A 17,360-nucleotide genomic window follows, 5' to 3' on the forward strand; every position below is an offset into this window, starting at 1 on the left:
AGTATGTTATGACATTCTGCACGCTTCATCTTTCAGCTCCGCTTAACTTAAAAAGTTCAAGATCCCGAGAAACACAGAGAAAGTAATCAGGAGCATCCAGTGATGTCATCCTCAACCCAAGATCCATCTTCAGTCTCCACAAACTCTTTCCATATGGTTTATACAGCCTTACGAGGCCCTGATACAAGCCATGGGCCGCATACAGTCCTTTCATACTGCTAGGGATAATCATTATTCGTAATTGTTCATCCATCATTTTGCATGAATACCATTTTTAAAGGAATTGTACAATATTTCAGATTGCATGTTCTCAAATGAAACATAAAGATTGTATTGGAAGGGATCTCTTGTATTGGTAGATCTAAGGTGAAACTGCTTTGTAACTGCTCATTTTAAATATAGCGCCCCTACAGTTACAATAAAGTATTACAGGTTATCAACTAAAATCATCTCTAGTTATCTATCACTTAAATTGTATTGATTAGACTGAGGCTTCATACTGTCACTGTCTTTAACTAAGCAGTTAATTGGTGATAACAAGGTTGTTACTGACTCTTAATAATAATAATAATAATAATAATAATAACAATAATAATAATAATAATAATAATAATTGGATTAGTCATGTGCTGTCATACCATGGAAACCACTTCGATGGACTGTTGATCCGTAAAGGGAATCTGTAACCTGGTTTTTGCTACCCCATCTAAGAGGAGCATAATGCAGGGGCAGAGACCCGGATTCCAGTGATGTGTCACTTACCGGGCTGCTTGCTGCAGTTTTGACAAAATCATCATTTTCTCTGTTACAGATCTAGCAGTTCTCTGAATGCTGAGCTCTGTGTAACCCCACCCCCACTAATGATAATCTCCTACTGTTAAAGCTTTTATCAAAACCACAGCAACAAGCCTAGTACGTGGCACATTGCTGGAATCAGGGTCTCCGTCTCTACATTTTTTACTGCTCTCAGATTAGGTGGCTAAAAAACCTGGTGACAGATTCCCTTTAAGGCGACCATGTGTGTATAGAGTCATTTTGGTAATGATCCATGGGAAAATATGCAAATTAGATCTCTCCTAAAAGGAATGGGAATGATTTCACTTGTGCCACCTGCTGTTATTAGCTACCCTACAAGTCATTATCACTTTTTAGCTACAATAGACTAGAATGTCTGGCATGGCTAATATCTGGCATCTTGTTACACTGGTCAGGCAATGGCTTACAGCGTAGCTATCTCCAATAGGTGGTACTGGGAAAATAGTTTTCTTTCCTTCTGGGAAAGATCTATTTTTTTTTTACTAAGACTAAATATGGGTCAAGTTTGATCATCATCTTGTAAAAAGCACAACTAGAACATGGAGAACTATTATGAATCCCTTTCTGTTACCTGGACATGACTCAGCTGTAGGCGAGCACAGAGACTACAGAATATATGCACTCGACACCTATTTAACCGAGTACCCTGCAATACTTAGTTTTCCCTGTAGGAGTGCTGATTTAGAAATGAGCACTAACACATTGCTTTCACTGCAGACCATGCGGCAAGACACCTCCTCTAACACAATTATCTTATTACACCTGAAATCTAAAAGATCCAAAACCAGGAGTGGGTGATAAATGCAGAATTGGTGACTTGTTTCTATTATACCTTTTCTCTGATTGTTCCTCACCTGGTTTTGTCTCCCGCTCCTGAGAATAAAATACTGACCGAATACTGACCAAATACTGATAGTGGGGCCTGTGGTCTTACTCTTCTGTGTGGAACTAATTTTCCACTTTTTAAAGCCATTTTTAATTAGTTCTCGTGCAGTCAGCTGTATTTTCGGTCTGAATGTGATTTTGAAAAAAACATCGGATCTCGCCCCAACCAATGTTAGTCTATGGCGCTGTGCACGTCCAATTTTTTTCCTTCATCCGAGTCTGTTTGAGGAAAGAAAACGCTGCATGCCTGAGTTTTATCAGATATTCAAATCGCACTCGGCCATGCAAGTCAATGAGTCCGTGGAAAACATCGGACTGCACTCGGATGACATCTGAGTGTGGTTCGATTTCCTCGGACTGTCAGAATGGAGAAGATAGAGAAAAAAATTCTACATCTTCTCCTCCTCTGAAAAAAAGGATCACTCTATGATTACACTCTGATCAGAGTTTGATCAGAGAGTCATTTGCATAATCGGCCTTATTCTCTCTATAATGACAAAACCTATGGTCGTCTGCACCTGCCCTTACTGGAGTGACTTTTTTGTAATTTTTTAAAAACTTTAAAAAACTTCCAATGCATAAACCTGACTAAAACCTTATTTACATAGCTGGCCTCGGCCAAAATACATCCACTTTTTAAAAGTGGCGAGAGATCGGCGTAAAATATAAAACAGACACAATTTATTTTTTCTTCACAAAAATGGTGTACAGCCAAGTTTGCGACTTTTTTTTATGGCAAAAAACTGGCACAAAAACTTTGATAAATTCCCCTTATTGAATGTTCTGGCCTAACATTGGGTTGGCACAGAACAGTAGTGGAGTGGCTATTCACTGTATCAGTCCTGCATAAAAACACTATTAAGATGCTCAAAAACAACTAGTGGTTCATTTTACAAAAAAACAAAAACAACACACTGGACCACCAGGGCTAAAACCTCGCTTGTGTCATTGACCATTAGTTATAAAGCACTGAGAATATTACTCAACTTTTTTGGAATCAGTTACTAACTGAGTGACAGAACACCAAGTATACAGTTTTACTGATTTATAAACCACCAGGAACCTTTCCCTGAACATAACCCAGACCACCAGGGATAACTACTACCAGGGATAACTGTCCCCAACCAATGGATAAGTGAAGTAATGGTGGTGGCTCATATCAAGCTCCGCTATGGATCTCCGGGCAATCTACTATTTCAGTAATAATGTAAATGTAGTATTTTATATTATATCCCATCGTATAATGATGGGTTACTCCGAGCCTAGAAATATAAGTGCTATAATAATCTCATTTTTTCAGCAACACCCAAAATAAAAAAAAAAACCTCCAAAAAAAAAAGAAATTAAATGTGAGCCAAAATATTTATTGAGGAATGTATTACCATATGCGTTGATTTAATATCCTTATGTGTGCAATCCAGAATTAAATAAGAGGGATGTAATTTGCTGGCAATACTCCGATGCGACGCAGCCAACAAGAGACACGCACTCCCAGTAATGATTTGGCCGGCCTCGGCATATATTCACACAATTACTCACGCACTTCCAGGATGTTTATATTATTTTACGTCCACATTGAAAATCATCTCATTAAACATCTTCCGCTAAGTATAGGCTTCGGCGGATTCCTTTATTAAGCGGTAGCGGCCGTCGTTTGTAAATACATATTTGGGGGTTGCTATGAACTACGGGGATTAATTTCTAAAGCTTTTAATAACTTTTATGAGACTTGGATTTTAATACGATAAACTTTGACTCACGGGTCTACTGGGGGCATGCAAGTAATGAGCAGAAAATATTTCCTGCTGTTGGATTGGATAATTTCCTCAGGGTCTCACAAAATATGATGTTTGCCCAGATAAAAATTCTAATTTTATTTAGATTTTTCCGCACATAAGAAGACAAAAGTGAGCACTTTCCGTGTTGTGATAAAATTATCATCATATTCCATTGCAGTAAAGATTTCGGTTTATTGTCAAGGGGGTTTCTCTCCAACAAGCGAATGACTAATTTATGTTGAAAACAGGCAGCTTTCTCCTTAAGAGAACTTGTCTGTCTCTTCACTTTTCCAAATGGAAACTATGTTACAGTTTTTAGATTTTGCAAAAAATGTAACAGAATTTTTTTTTAAAGGGGTTGTCCACTACTAGACAACCCCAGCCTAAAGGAGTTTTCCACTACTAGACAACCCCAGCCTAAAGGAGTTTTCCACTACTAGACAACCCCAGCCTAAAGGAATTGTCCACTACTAGACAACCCCAGCCTAAAGGAGTTGTCCACTACTTCACAAAACCAGCCTAAAGGAATTGTCCACTACTAGACAACCCCAGCCTAAAGGAGTTGTCCACTACTAGACAACCCCAGCCTAAAGGAGTTGTCCACTACTAGACAACCCCAGCCTAAAGGAGTTGTCCACTACTAGACAACCCTAACCTAAAGGAGTTGTCCACTACTAGACAACCCCAGCCTAAAGGAGTTGTCCACTACTAGACAACCCCAACCTAAAGGAGTTGTCCACTACTAGACAACCCCAGCCTAAAGGAATTGTCCACTACTAGACAACCCCAGCCTAAAGGAGTTGTCTACTAGTAGACAACCCCAGCCTAAAGCAGTTGTCCACTACTAGACAACCCCAGCCTAAAACAGTTGTCCACTACTAGACAACCCCAGCCTAAAGGAGTTTTCCACTACTAGACAACCCCAGCCTAAAGGAGTTGTCCACTACTAGACAACCCCAGCCTAAAGGAGTTGTCCACTACTAGACAACCCCAGCCTAAAGGAGTTGTCCACTACTAGACAACCCCAGCCTAAAGGAGTTGTCCACTACTAGACAACCCCAGCCTAAAGGAGTTGTCCACTGCTAGACAACCCCAGCCTAAAGGAGTTGTCCACTGCTAAACAACCCCAGCCTAAAGGAGTTGTCCACTACTAGACAACCCCAGCCTAAAGGAGTTGTCCACTACTAGACAACCCCAGCCTAAAGGAGTTTTCCATTACTAGACAACCCCAGCCTAAAGGAATTGTCCACTACTAGACAACCCCAGCCTAAAGGGGTTGTCCACTACTAGACAACCCCAGCCTAAAGCAGTTGTCCACTACTAGACAACCCCAGCCTAAAGGAGTTGTCCACTACTAGACAACCCCAACCTAAAGGAGTTGTCCACTACTAGACAACCCCAACCTAAAGGAGTTGTCCACTACTAGACAACCCCAGCCTAAAGGAATTGTCCACTACTAGACAATCCCAGCCTAAAGGAGTTGTCCATTACTAGACAACCCCAGCCTAAAGGAGTTGTCCAATACTAGACAACCCCAGCCTAAAGCAGTTGTCCACTACTAGACAACCCCAGCTTAAAGGAGTTGTCCACTACTAGACAACCCCAGCCTAAAGGAGTTGTCCACTACTAGACAACCCCAGCCTAAAGGAGTTGTCCACTGCTAAACAACCCCAGCCTAAAGGAGTTGTCCACTACTAGACAATCCCAGCCTAAAGGAGTTGTCCACTACTAGACAACCCCAGCCTAAAGGAGTTTTCCATTACTAGACAACCCCAGCCTAAAGGAGTTGTCCACTACTAGACAACCCCAGCCTAAAGGAGTTGTCCACTACTAGACAACCCCAGCCTAAAGGAGTTGTCCACTACTAGACAACCCCAGCCTAAAGCAGTTGTCCACTACTAGACAACCCCAGCCTAAAGCAGTTGTCCACTACTAGACAACCCCAGCCTAAAGGAGTTGTCCACTACTAGACAACCCCAGCCTAAAGGAGTTGTCCACTACTAGACAACCCCAACCTAAAGGAGTTGTCCACTACTAGACAACCCCAGCCTAAAGGAGTTGTCCACTACTAGACAACCCCAGCCTAAAGGAGTTGTCCACTGCTAAACAACCCCAGCCTAAAGGAGTTGTCTACTACTAGACAACCCCAGCCTAAAATGAGTTGCCCACTACTAGACAACTCCAGCCTAAAGGAGTTGTCCACTACTAGACAACCCCAGCCTAGAGGAGTTGTCCACTACTAGACAACCACAGCCTAAAGGAGTTGTCCACTACTAAACAACCCCAGCTTAATCACGTTAGGGCGCCAATTAACATAAAAACAATGTACGCTAACCTCCTGCAACAACACCGCTGTCGGCTGCTGCCAATGAGCAGCTTCTGTTTGGCTGCAGCTCATCCATATTCTGAGAGGACATCCACTCTCACGAAATTGTAAAGGCTGCATCCAAACATTGGACGCCCATTGGCTCCTTCTCCGGGAGGAGCGGCGGTGACTGCTGAAACGTTGATGCGTTTTGATTGTTTTTATTTGAATTAGGGGTCCTGAAATGATTTGTCCAGTAATGAAAAAAAAACCTTTGATCTCATATAGCTGCTGCTTGCCTCTTATTCACAATGTATATGTAGAATTTTTGTTATTTTAACCTAGCAGCTACAGTGGATATAAAAATTCTAAACACCCCTGTTAAAATGCCAAATTTTTACTTTGTAAGAAAAAAATAACCCAAAAAGAATTATTTCAGAACTTTTTCCACCTATAATCTATGCAAACCCACTAAGAAATAAACTGAATTTTCCTGACATTTTCTTAGTTGCATTTTACAGCAGAAGTCATAAATAGCTTACAACACAGCAAAAGGATCCCAATGTTGAAAGTTATCAGTCAGGAAAAGGGTACAAATTATTTTCCAAAGCATTAAATATATCATGGACACTGAACACTGACATCAAGTGGCGGTTTAAATTTGGCACAACAGTGACATTACTTAGAACTGGACGTCCCTCAAAATTTGTTGAAAAGACAAGAATAAAATTGGTCCAGGAGGCTCCTAAGAGGCCTACAACAACATTAAATGAGATGCAGAAATTTCTGGAAAGTACTGGTTTGTGTGCTACAAAGAAAAACATCCAAGCCTAGATTTGTTAACTTTTGGAATTATGGCCAAATAATTCAACCTCGGTCTCATCAAAACATATGTTGGTTGAAGACCCATCACTAAAAGAACACCATACCCACAGTGAAAGATAGTGGAGGCAATTTTGCAACAAAAACCTTAAGCCCTGTGCTAGAAAACAGAAGATGAAAAGGAGTTTCACCTCTCAGCACGACAATTACCCTAAGCATACCACCAAATTAACAAAAGAATGGCTTTGCGAGAAGTTGATCACAGTTTTGGAATGGCCCAGCCAGAAGCCAGACCTGAATCCAATAGAAAATCTGTGGGTGACCTGAAGAGGGTGCTTTACACAACCTGACAGATTTGGAGCTACTGTAAGGAAGAGTGGCAAAGACTGCCAATTCTAGATGTACCATACTGATACATTTCTACCCAAATGACTGAACACTGTCATAAATTCAAAGGATTCTTCAACAAAATATTAGTGTAATGGAGTGCATATTTATGGAACCACATTATTTTAGTTCTTTATTTTTCCACTTGAAAAGATTTCAGTTTATTTTTCAATTAAATTGTACAGATTATAAGTGACATTACATGTGGACAACAAATCTGAAATTTTTCTTTGTGTGATATTTTTACATGACAAAAACTGGCAATTTAACAGGGGTGTGTAGACTTTTTGTATCCATTGTAGATGTGTAGCATTAGTGAATGAGGAAATAGGAATTCTCATTTATGCACTGTATTATTCACTGCTCAGTTTTGGAGCATCAGCAATACCACTGTCCTTGCCTTTAAAGGGAACCAGTCAGGACAATTTTACAACTGAAACTAGTGATGTTGCTGTATAGGTCCTAACACAATAAAACAATAAACATGATGTCTGTATTGTAGTATTCCAAAGTGCCAGTGCTGAGAAATCTTTGAAGCAACATGCAAAGTAGCCTGGAATTGCACTGAGGGAATTCCAGAGTACTCAGAATGCAAAACTACGCCCCCAATGCACTTGCAGGCTAAATTGCATGTGGCTTCAAAACTTTCTTTTCTTATCACTGGTACATTGAGTTACATCGGATGTACCGGAGTATAAGGGGGAACGTCTGTCCTTGTGGATAGTGACATGATGGTGTAAGGAGACTTATAGGTCATGCAATGCTCCTCTGGGAAATTACATGTGCAAATCGTCTCTTCAAAGAGGTAGAGGACTAGAACTCTAATGCCTCCTGCTGGAAGTAGAAATCCTAAAGTCAATAAAGGGCATCATCTACATAGAAGAAAGAAGGTTCAACCATAATCACAGACGGTGATTCTTTACTGTAAGAGAAGTGAGACTTTGGAACTCTCTGCCGCATGATTTTGTAACGGTTGATTCACTACTGAAATTCAAGAAGGGCCTGGAATCCTTTCTTGTAAAATACAATACTACAGGTTAAGAGCACCAGATTCTGTGATGGGGTGTTGATCCAGGGAACTAGTCTGATAGCCGTATGTGGAGTCGGGAAGGAATTTTTCCCCTAATATGGAGCTACTAGTGTTTGCCCCATGGGGTTTTTGCCTTCCTCTGCAACAACATGTTAGGCTACAGGTTGAAATTAATGGAATTATGTCTACTTTCAACCTTAAAATCTAAAATATCGACACTTTAACGAGCCTTGTCACATGACTTAGAATAAAAGCCAAACCAGAATCTGTTTGCAGACGCGTGTTTTGGAGTGTTGCCCCTCCTCAGTGCAAAGCAAGACATCTGATTTGGCTGTATGAGAGGCCTCTGACAGGGATCTAAGGGATAACATCTCTTTTCCTGAAAAGTGACGTGCATGTGTAAGGAGACTTATAGGCCTCTGGGAAATTAAATATGCAAATTGCTTATTCAGAGAGGAAGAGAACTAGTACTTTAGTGCCACCTACTGGAAGTAGCAATTTTAAAAGTCTAGATAGCACCAGAGTTCTAGTCCTCTTCCTCTCTGAAGAGGCAATTTGAATATCAGATGTACCATGATTGATACAGCCATGCCACCAGTTTCAATAGTAAAATCATCCTGACAGGTTCTTTTTAACCAGTTTTCATTATTTCATGCAAAACTCTACCATATATAGAGTATCTATGCTTACTATTGCATAAATTAAGGTATTGAATCATTGTACTGTATCCAGATAGCACATAAGTAACATCTTCCTCACCTTGTATTTCTGCAGAGCAAGAGCATATAAATGTTCAGAATTATTCTAAGTCACCAAAATCTCTACCTAGTGTAAAACAGTTACAAGCTATGTAGATCTTTGCATGTTTAGTGCATTGTTTGTACTGCTTGATATAATTTTTTTGCAATTGGTTTTAATTGAAAATGGTAAAGATTTTTTCTACTGCAGCTTGCAGGCAATATAATACACTGCAAGCTTCTTGTTTCTGTTCTGAGCCAAATTTGACAGCCTGTCAGCATCCAACACCTCTTTCAACTCTCTTGAATGCTTATACAAGAGCACAGTTCAAGTACCCTTGAAATTGTTCCAGAAAATGAAGTATTTCTCCCAGAAAATGATTGCACTTACACATATTTTGTTATATGACGTGCCCCCTGGGCCAGTGTTGTTTGGGGGATACCCGGAGCCGGATCAGATGGGGGTTGTAGTCTCCGAGTGGCGGTGACCCGGTCCGTGCCCAGGGTGTCAAGCTCAGTGTGTGGCAGTCCTACAGATGTTGCTGGATGTTCTTTAGTGTCGACTACGCCACCCGTTGATTTGCGGTCACTACGGCCGCCGCTGCAGCAGGGTCCGCTGAGGCTGGTGGTGTGTGTGCAGCTTCTGGTGGTATAACCCCCAACGGGAGGGGTATAGCCTCAGGGGGTCAGTTGTAGAGGGTGGTGGTTGTGGTGGTGCAGTGAGGATGGGATTAAGACTCAGAGTCGGGCTGTGCAGTTCAGGGTGTTTACTTACTGCTGTTGTTCTGGTCACTCCGGCCTTGAGTGACCGCCCGAGCCGTGCTGCGTCCACCAGGTCCTGGACTCGGCCAACCCCCAGGTAGTTCTGGAGCGTGATCCTGAGCTCCCTTTCTGACGTTCCTTTTCTCTGGCCTTCCCCACCAGGGATCCACCTATGTCCGGCTCCCTCGGGTCTCTTGGTGGGTACACCTCTTCTGGGTTCCCTGACCCTATACTTGGTCTGCCTTCCTGGTGGATTTAGTGGGGGGTCGTGGCAGATCCTGCCCACAACCTCCGGTCTCTGGCTGAGGATTAGTGCCCTCCACCAGCTTGGGATCCAGTACCCTTGTGCCAACCCTTCACCCTGTTGCTTGTATTTGGGCTCTTGGGGTTCCCTCTTCTTCCCCTCTGGGTCCTTCTGACTCCTCTCTCTCTCTTCTTTCAGGACTGCTTGACCCTCTACAACAGACTGACTAGTAGCTGTCTGCCTGTCTGACCCTGATCTAAGATGGTTCCCACCTTATATACTCCCTCTATGTGTGAGCTCAGGTGACCAGCACCCAATGAGCTCCTAGCTTTACCCAGACTGCTCCCCCTATCTGCCCCTACACTACTGGGATGTTCCACCCCCCTCCCACTCCAGCCAGGGACAGACACTATCGTACCTGCACATAAACTGGTGGGAGTACCGTCGATCTGTCCCCCGGAAATGGGATGTATGTAGTGTATGCAGCCTACCGAGCTCAGTTCCACACTCCATCCTTACCCGGGAGTGGAATATCACACCTCTGGCTTGAGGTGTAATACCCCTGTAGCAGCCGAATCCTCAGGGTGCTACATTATACACCTGCTTATTTCCTTTGTGTGTATTGGAACAAGACAAACAAATTAGAAAAAAAGGCAAATTGGACATCATTTCACACAAAAAAACAAACAAAAATGGGCTGGACAAAATTGTTGGCACCCTCAACTTAATACTTGGTTCGTTGGTTGCCAAATCCTTGGAATAAATAACTGCAATCAATCACGTCCTGTAACCATGAACAAGCTTCTTACACCTCTCAACTGTTATTTTGGGCCACTCCTCTATTGCAAACTGCTCCAGGTCTCTCATATTTGAAGGCACCTTCTCCCAACAGCAGTTTTAAGATCTCTCCACAGGTGATCAATGGGATTTAGATCCGGACTCATTGCTGCCACTTCAGAGTTCTCCAGCGCTTTGTTTCCATCCATTTCTGGGGGCTTCTTAAAGTATGTTTGGAGTTATTGACCTGCTGGAAGATCCATGACCTAGGATGCAAACCCAGCTTTCTAAAACTGAGCACTACATTGCGACTCAAACTCTTTTGGTAGTCTTCAGACTTCATGATGCCTTGAACACAGTCAAGGCACCTAGTGCCAGAACCAGCAAAATAACCCCAAAACATATTTGAACCTCCACCATATTTGACTGTAGGTACTGTGTTCTTTTCTTTATAGGCCTCATTCCGTTTTCAATAAACGGTAGAATGGTGTGCTTTACCAGAATGCTCTATCTTGGTCTCATCTGTCCACAAGACACTTTCCCAGAAGGATTTTGGCTTACTCACGTACATGGCAAACTGCAGTCTAGCTTTTTTATATCTCTGTGTCAGCAGTGGGGTACTCCAGGGTCTCCTGCCATAGCGTTTAATTTCATTCAAACGTCAATGGATAGTTCACGCTGACACTGATGCAACCTGAGCCTGCAGGACAGCTTGAATTTCTTTGGAACTTGATTGGGGCTGCTTATCCACCATCCGGACTATCCTACGTTGCAACCTTTCATCAATTTTTCTCTGCCGTCTACGTACAATGAGATAAGCTACAGTGCCATGGGTTGTAAACTTTTTGATTATGTTGTGCACTGTGGACAAAAGAACTTCAAGATTTCTGGAGATGGACTCGTAACCTTGAGATTGTTGATATTTGTCAACAATCTTGGTTCTCAATTCCTGAGACAGTTCTCTTCTCCTCTTTCTGCTCTTCATGCTTAGTGTAGCACACTCAGACACACAATGCAGTGATTGAGTCAACTTCACCCCTTTTTATCTGGTTTCAGGTGTGATTTTCATATTGCCCACACCTGTTACTTGCCACAGTGATTTTAAACGAGCATCACATGCTTGAAACAAAGTTATTTACCCACAATTCTGAATTCTGAATAAACAGTGAAACATGCCTCCAAAAGGTGTCAATATCAGGGGTTGTCCCACATGTGCTGTTGAAATTCCCACCCCATGGGCAATCCCTGCTCTGGCAAAGTTGATCCACCCTTGCATTTATTTCAATCCCCACTCTTTTAAAAGAAAATCTGTCACCATATTTTTACTGACAAATTTGAGAGCAGCATAATAGAGAGACAGAGACCCCGAATCTAGCGTTGTGTCACTTACTGGGCTGCTTGGTGTAGTTTTGATAAAGTCACTGTTTTATCAGCAGGAGATCATCTCTAGAGAGCTACTTGGCCTGCTGCAAGTTAGTCCAGCCACACCCCCACCAATGATTGGTAGCTTTCTCTGTACACTGTGCATAGGCAGAAAGATGCCAATTAATGGTGTGGGCAGGGTTATACAGAGCTCAGCATTCAGAGAACTGCTAGATCTACACCAAAGACAACCAGGATTTTATCAAAACTGCAGCAAGCAAACCAGTAAGTGATACATTGCTGGAATCAGGGTCTCTGTCTCTATATCATGCTGCTTTCCCAAAAACTTTAATTCTATTATTTACCTGAGACAACCCCTAATTAAGGTAGTGACATGGACCCTATCCGAGCCCCTAATTAAGGTAGTGACATGGACCTTAGCTGAACCCCTAATTAAGGTAGTGACATGGACCCTATTCATATGGCCATCATGGATATAATCAATTACTGTGAAGGACTTCTTCATGCATTTCCATTCAGGCTTGGCTGACATTGCCGTTCTGGTTTTCTCGTCCATTTTTCCGATTACTCAGCAGATTCATGTGATCTAAGTTCTTACAAATCTTATGATCTTAAATGAACACATTCTCTAAATTACTTATGAATATATTTCTATAATCATGTAGTATATTAGCTATCATTATAATAAATGGCTGTGTTAATACACAATATCCTTACATAGTCTGTACTGGAATAAAAATCTACCATCTTGCAGAGCCAATTGTCTACAATTTAGGAGTGTAATAATATACATTAAGTATGGTCTTATACCGGCATTTATATACTTGCTTATGATATTATACATCATTATCAAAATAAGTCACTTTAATGTAATGTATAAAGACAGAGCTTGGCTTTTCATATTATTTCACACTTGGTAATTAATCATATGAATACTTTGCTTTACTTATTTTGGACTGCTTTTCTCTATTTCGCCATACATTGTGGAAACACAATGTATTAGATATATCAGCTGCGCTGCAACTGTATTATTGTTATTTCAGGCAACATAATGCACTGGTATCAGGAGACAAGCAGAACTTTGATTGCAGCTCTGGGTGTGAATAAGGAATAAGACACAGTTTAAAGGGAATCAGCAAGATCAATCCGCATGTGCAGTAATGTTCAAAATAATAGCAGTCCAATATGACTAACCAGATTATTCACTGCTTTTGGTATAAATTATATTACTTACCACATGTCAATCAATTTACCAGTTGGTGCAGTAGATTGTAAGAGAACCATCAGACTCCGCATTCAGGATCTGCATGTTTTTGAGTCTGTGCATGTGAATAATTAATTGAAAGATGGTGTGTTCAAAATAATAGCAGTGTGGAGTTCAATTAGTGAGGCCAATCATTCTGCGAAGAAACAGGTGTGAATCAGGTGGTCCTTATGTAAGGGTGAAGCCAGCACATGTTGTACATGCATTTCTCCTTGAAAGCCTGAGAAATATGGGTCGTTCCAGACATTGTTCAGAAGAACAGTGTATTTTGATTAAAAAGTTGATTGGAGATGGCAAAACTTATAAAGAAGTGCAGACAATGATAGGCTGTTCAGCTAAAATGATCACCAATGCTTTAAGATGAAAAGCAAAACCAGAGAGACGTGGAAAAAAACAGAAGACTACCATTCGAATGGATCGAAGAATAGCCAGAATGGCAAAGGCTCAGCCAATGATCAGCTCAGGATGATCACAGACAGTCTCAAGGTACCTATGAGTACTGTGACAGTTAGAAGACACCTGTGTGAAGCTAATCTCTTAGCAAGGAATCCCTGCAAAGTCCCACTGTTAAAAGAACACATCACCTGGCCTAAAGAGAAATGGAGAAACATTTTGTGGACTGATGAAAGTAAAATTGTTCTTTTTGGGTCCAAGGGCCACAGACAGTTCATCAGACGACCCTCAAACTCTGCATTCAAGCCACAGTACACTCTGAAGACAGTGAAGCATGGTCGTACAAGCATCATGATATGGGCATGTTTCCCTTACTATTTACCCCATACCAGGGATCATGGACCAGTTTGCATATAGTAAAATACTTGAAGAGGTCATGTTGTCTTACGATGAAGAGGATATGCTATTGAAATGGGTGTTTCAACAAGACAACGACCCTAAACACACCAGTAAACAAGCAAAATATTGGTTCCAGTCAAACAAAATTGAGGTTAAGGAGTGGCCAACCCAATCCCCGGATCTTAATTCGATAGAACACTTGAGGGGTGACATCAAAAATACAGTTTTTAAGGCAAAGCCAACAAATGCCAAAAAATTGTTGGGATGTAGTCAATGCATCCTGGGCTGGAATAACACGTGACAGGTGTCAGAGGTTGGTTGACTCTATGCAACATAGATGTGAAGCAGTTCTAAAAAACTGTGGGTCTACAACTAAATATTAGGTTAGTGATTCACAGGAGTGCTAAATCCTCACAAAAAGTACATATTGTGAGTTTGTAAAGACAAATACAGACACTGCTATTTTTTAGAACAGTCTAATGTTAATTTTTTGTTATTTTCTGTAAATTAGTTAAAAATTATATACATTTCTCTTCATGTTTTGAATTAGAAAACAGTGTGCAATGTCCCCAATGCATGGAAATAACAACTAGTATAAAGATTTTGTGCTTAACTGATGTTTTTGAACACACTGCTATTATTTTAAACACAACTGTGTGGGCCTACAGGTCTTTGAAAGCCAAATCCATTGACACCTTTATATCCTTTATCTGTTGCTGCATTCCCAAGAAATTAGGGTTTTAATTCATATGTAAATGATGTATTGAGTGCTCTGTGTGTGACACAGCACTTACAGAGCCTCTGCCTCCCAAGGTTGTTTCCTCACCCAGCACCAGTCTCTTAGCTTGATTGATAACTCACTGTCTGATTTCTTTGCCTGACATCACACAGACAGTCAGCTATCAATCAACCTCAAGAGGCTGGTGCTGGGGGGAGAAACAACCTTGGAAGGCAGAAGATAGGGAAATGTTCAGTCACGCCCAGAGAACTTAACCCTTTATTGGCATATGACTTACAATGCAAATCACTCAGGAATGCAGCAACAGATAGAAGATATAAAGGTGTCTAAAAATGTAGTTTTTAAAGATCGGCATGTCCATATAAATGGTGTGTGCGAACTGAACTTACTGATAGATTCCCTTTAAGTAATGTAGAATATTTACAGAGCTAAAAATGAATAACTGATGCCACTTACTGATGACCTGCACGTAGATGATGGCTTCATCATGTCCAGCCACATTCTCCGCTTTAACTGACACCTTGTATAATCCCGGACTCTCATATCGATGGCGGATGGGTTCGCCCGTCACTGTAAGATTCACATAAATGGCCTTGAATCCATCTCCCAAATCCACTTGATATTTTGTGTTTAAAATATCTCCCTGGAAGAAAAATGCAAAATATTTCACTATTAGAAAAGGAGGTCAATGTAAAGGTCAAATTTATGGGTTCAGGGCTGAGATATAATCACCTTAAGCTGAAGCCAAAAGCCTGAGGCTGCCCCACTGAGAGGTTCTCATGACAGCATATTTAGGCTTCATTCACACATTAGTTTTTCAAGTACGAGTGTTATACATGGTTTTCACGGATCGTACTCACATCTGTAATAGTTTACGGGGCCATTCACACATCCGTGATTTTTCAGAAAATTGCGGAGACATGTCTGATTTTGATCCCAGGGTCAGATCAAAATCAGCAATGCAAGTCTATCGGTCCGTGAAAAAAATGAGACTGCATTTAGATGACATCCGAGTGCAGTCTGCAGTCTGTGTGAGCAAGCCCTTTGAAGTGTACAAAACGTTATACATATATTTTGGCAGGACATAAAATATTTTTAATGGGAAGCGAGTAGTTTGTTAAATAGTTTGTACTCGGTTCAGCCAACTTCCTACAATAACATGTTAATACCAATTTAAGAGAGAGATTTCTTACCCCTGGTGAGGCTGGTGTACTTACTGTGTCAGAATAGCTGCATAATACTTTCTGAAAGTTTTTCCTGCCTGATGTTCTAATAAACATTTTATGAGTCCAGTTCTAGAATGAAATTACCTAGAGCTGATGTCACGTAGACAACGCTGCAGCCAATCCGTGAGCGGCTTGTGTCATCAACTTGGGCAGAGCCGCTAAGCTCATTGATTGGCTGCAGAGCTATCAATGTAACATCAGTGCTACAGACAAAAACAGACACTGGGAGCAACTGCTGAGACTCGTCAAAGAAGCCAAAACATCTCTCTGACAATCATTAGTCAAATGTACGTACAGGGCATAATACCTGAATTGTAATGATCGTCAAAGGAGCTGGTGTTTGCTGTGTCCTCCCCACACCTGACGCTGTTTCGCCTATGCTTCATCTGGTGGTTGCTGTGTCCTCCTCACACCTGACGCTGTTTCGCCTATGCTTCATCTGGGGGCGTCCAAACATAGGCAAAACGGTGTCGGGTGTGGGGAGGACACAGCAATCACCAGCTCCTTTGACGATCCTTACAATTCAGGTATTATACCCTGTACTTATATTTGACTAATGATTGTCAGAGAGATGTTTGGTTTCTTCAAGTTTCTTGCTTTATGTTTTTTTAAATACATAATATATCTTTACAATTAGGATTGTCTTATTTAATGACAAGTATATCCCTATCATTAGGATATAATCTGGCACTTGCACTTTATTCTTTAATGGCTACAAAACTTATGGCATTATAATAATAATAATAATAATAATAATAATATCGTTATATACCTTGTCATACTTATAGATATTCTGCATCCTTTTGTACTCTGCCCTAAGGTTCTGGATTTATCTATATCCAAAACGTATGGATTTGTGTATACCTTGCTGCTGTCCCCCCATTTTCTGGAGGCTTCCTGCCCTGTCTTTTTAAATTGTATTTTATTTTTAAATATCTGCAAATAAAAATAGATTTTTTTTTATACTAATCTGGAATCTCTTCTTATCGAACAGCTAAATTCTATTGCTGTTACAGATGGGGTGTTTATTAATTGGTGAAGTGTCTAACATTACTTCTTGTGGACATATATGATTAATTAGAAAATATACGGAGCATAATGAAACCCACACAGAAGTGTGAATAGGCATCAAAACACAAAATAAACAAATAAATCAAGAGAGAAAATAATTGCAGAATACAATACATGTATTGTGCTCATATAAGCTGCATCCTCAGAGGCTACCTGCTCCTGCTGTACAATAAATGTGATGTCCTCTCCCGGCTTCACAGCCATCGAGTCTCCTTTGATGGTGATTCTCAAACCTTTTGGTGCCATTAAAGGACACTGATAATGGGCTAGATTTTCCTGCAGATCGATGCCTCCTTCACACACGTTAGATATGACTTTCCTATACCTGTAATATAATACACA

The 17,360-nt window shown here is 41.0% G+C and overlaps 1 protein-coding gene across 2 annotated transcripts in view; it reads right to left on the reverse strand.

Annotated features, from left to right (window-relative positions):
* SORCS2 (sortilin related VPS10 domain containing receptor 2) overlaps nt 1–17,360 on the reverse strand; it is a 1,226,315-nt gene that overhangs the window by 47,393 nt on the left and 1,161,562 nt on the right. For both annotated transcript variants that reach the window (XM_073647901.1, XM_073647911.1), the window contains exons 18-19: nt 17,172–17,343; nt 15,178–15,364 (exon numbers count right to left, since the gene is read on the reverse strand). In XM_073647901.1, the coding sequence (XP_073504002.1) occupies nt 15,178–15,364; nt 17,172–17,343 (359 nt within the window). The remainder of the gene's footprint in view (nt 1–15,177; nt 15,365–17,171; nt 17,344–17,360) is intronic.

The sequence above is a fragment of the Phyllobates terribilis genome, unplaced genomic scaffold (assembly GCF_046119375.1).
Source record: "Phyllobates terribilis strain yellow unplaced genomic scaffold, ASM4611937v1 Scaffold_1__5_contigs__length_1240528914, whole genome shotgun sequence".
NCBI lineage: Eukaryota > Metazoa > Chordata > Amphibia > Anura > Dendrobatidae > Phyllobates > Phyllobates terribilis.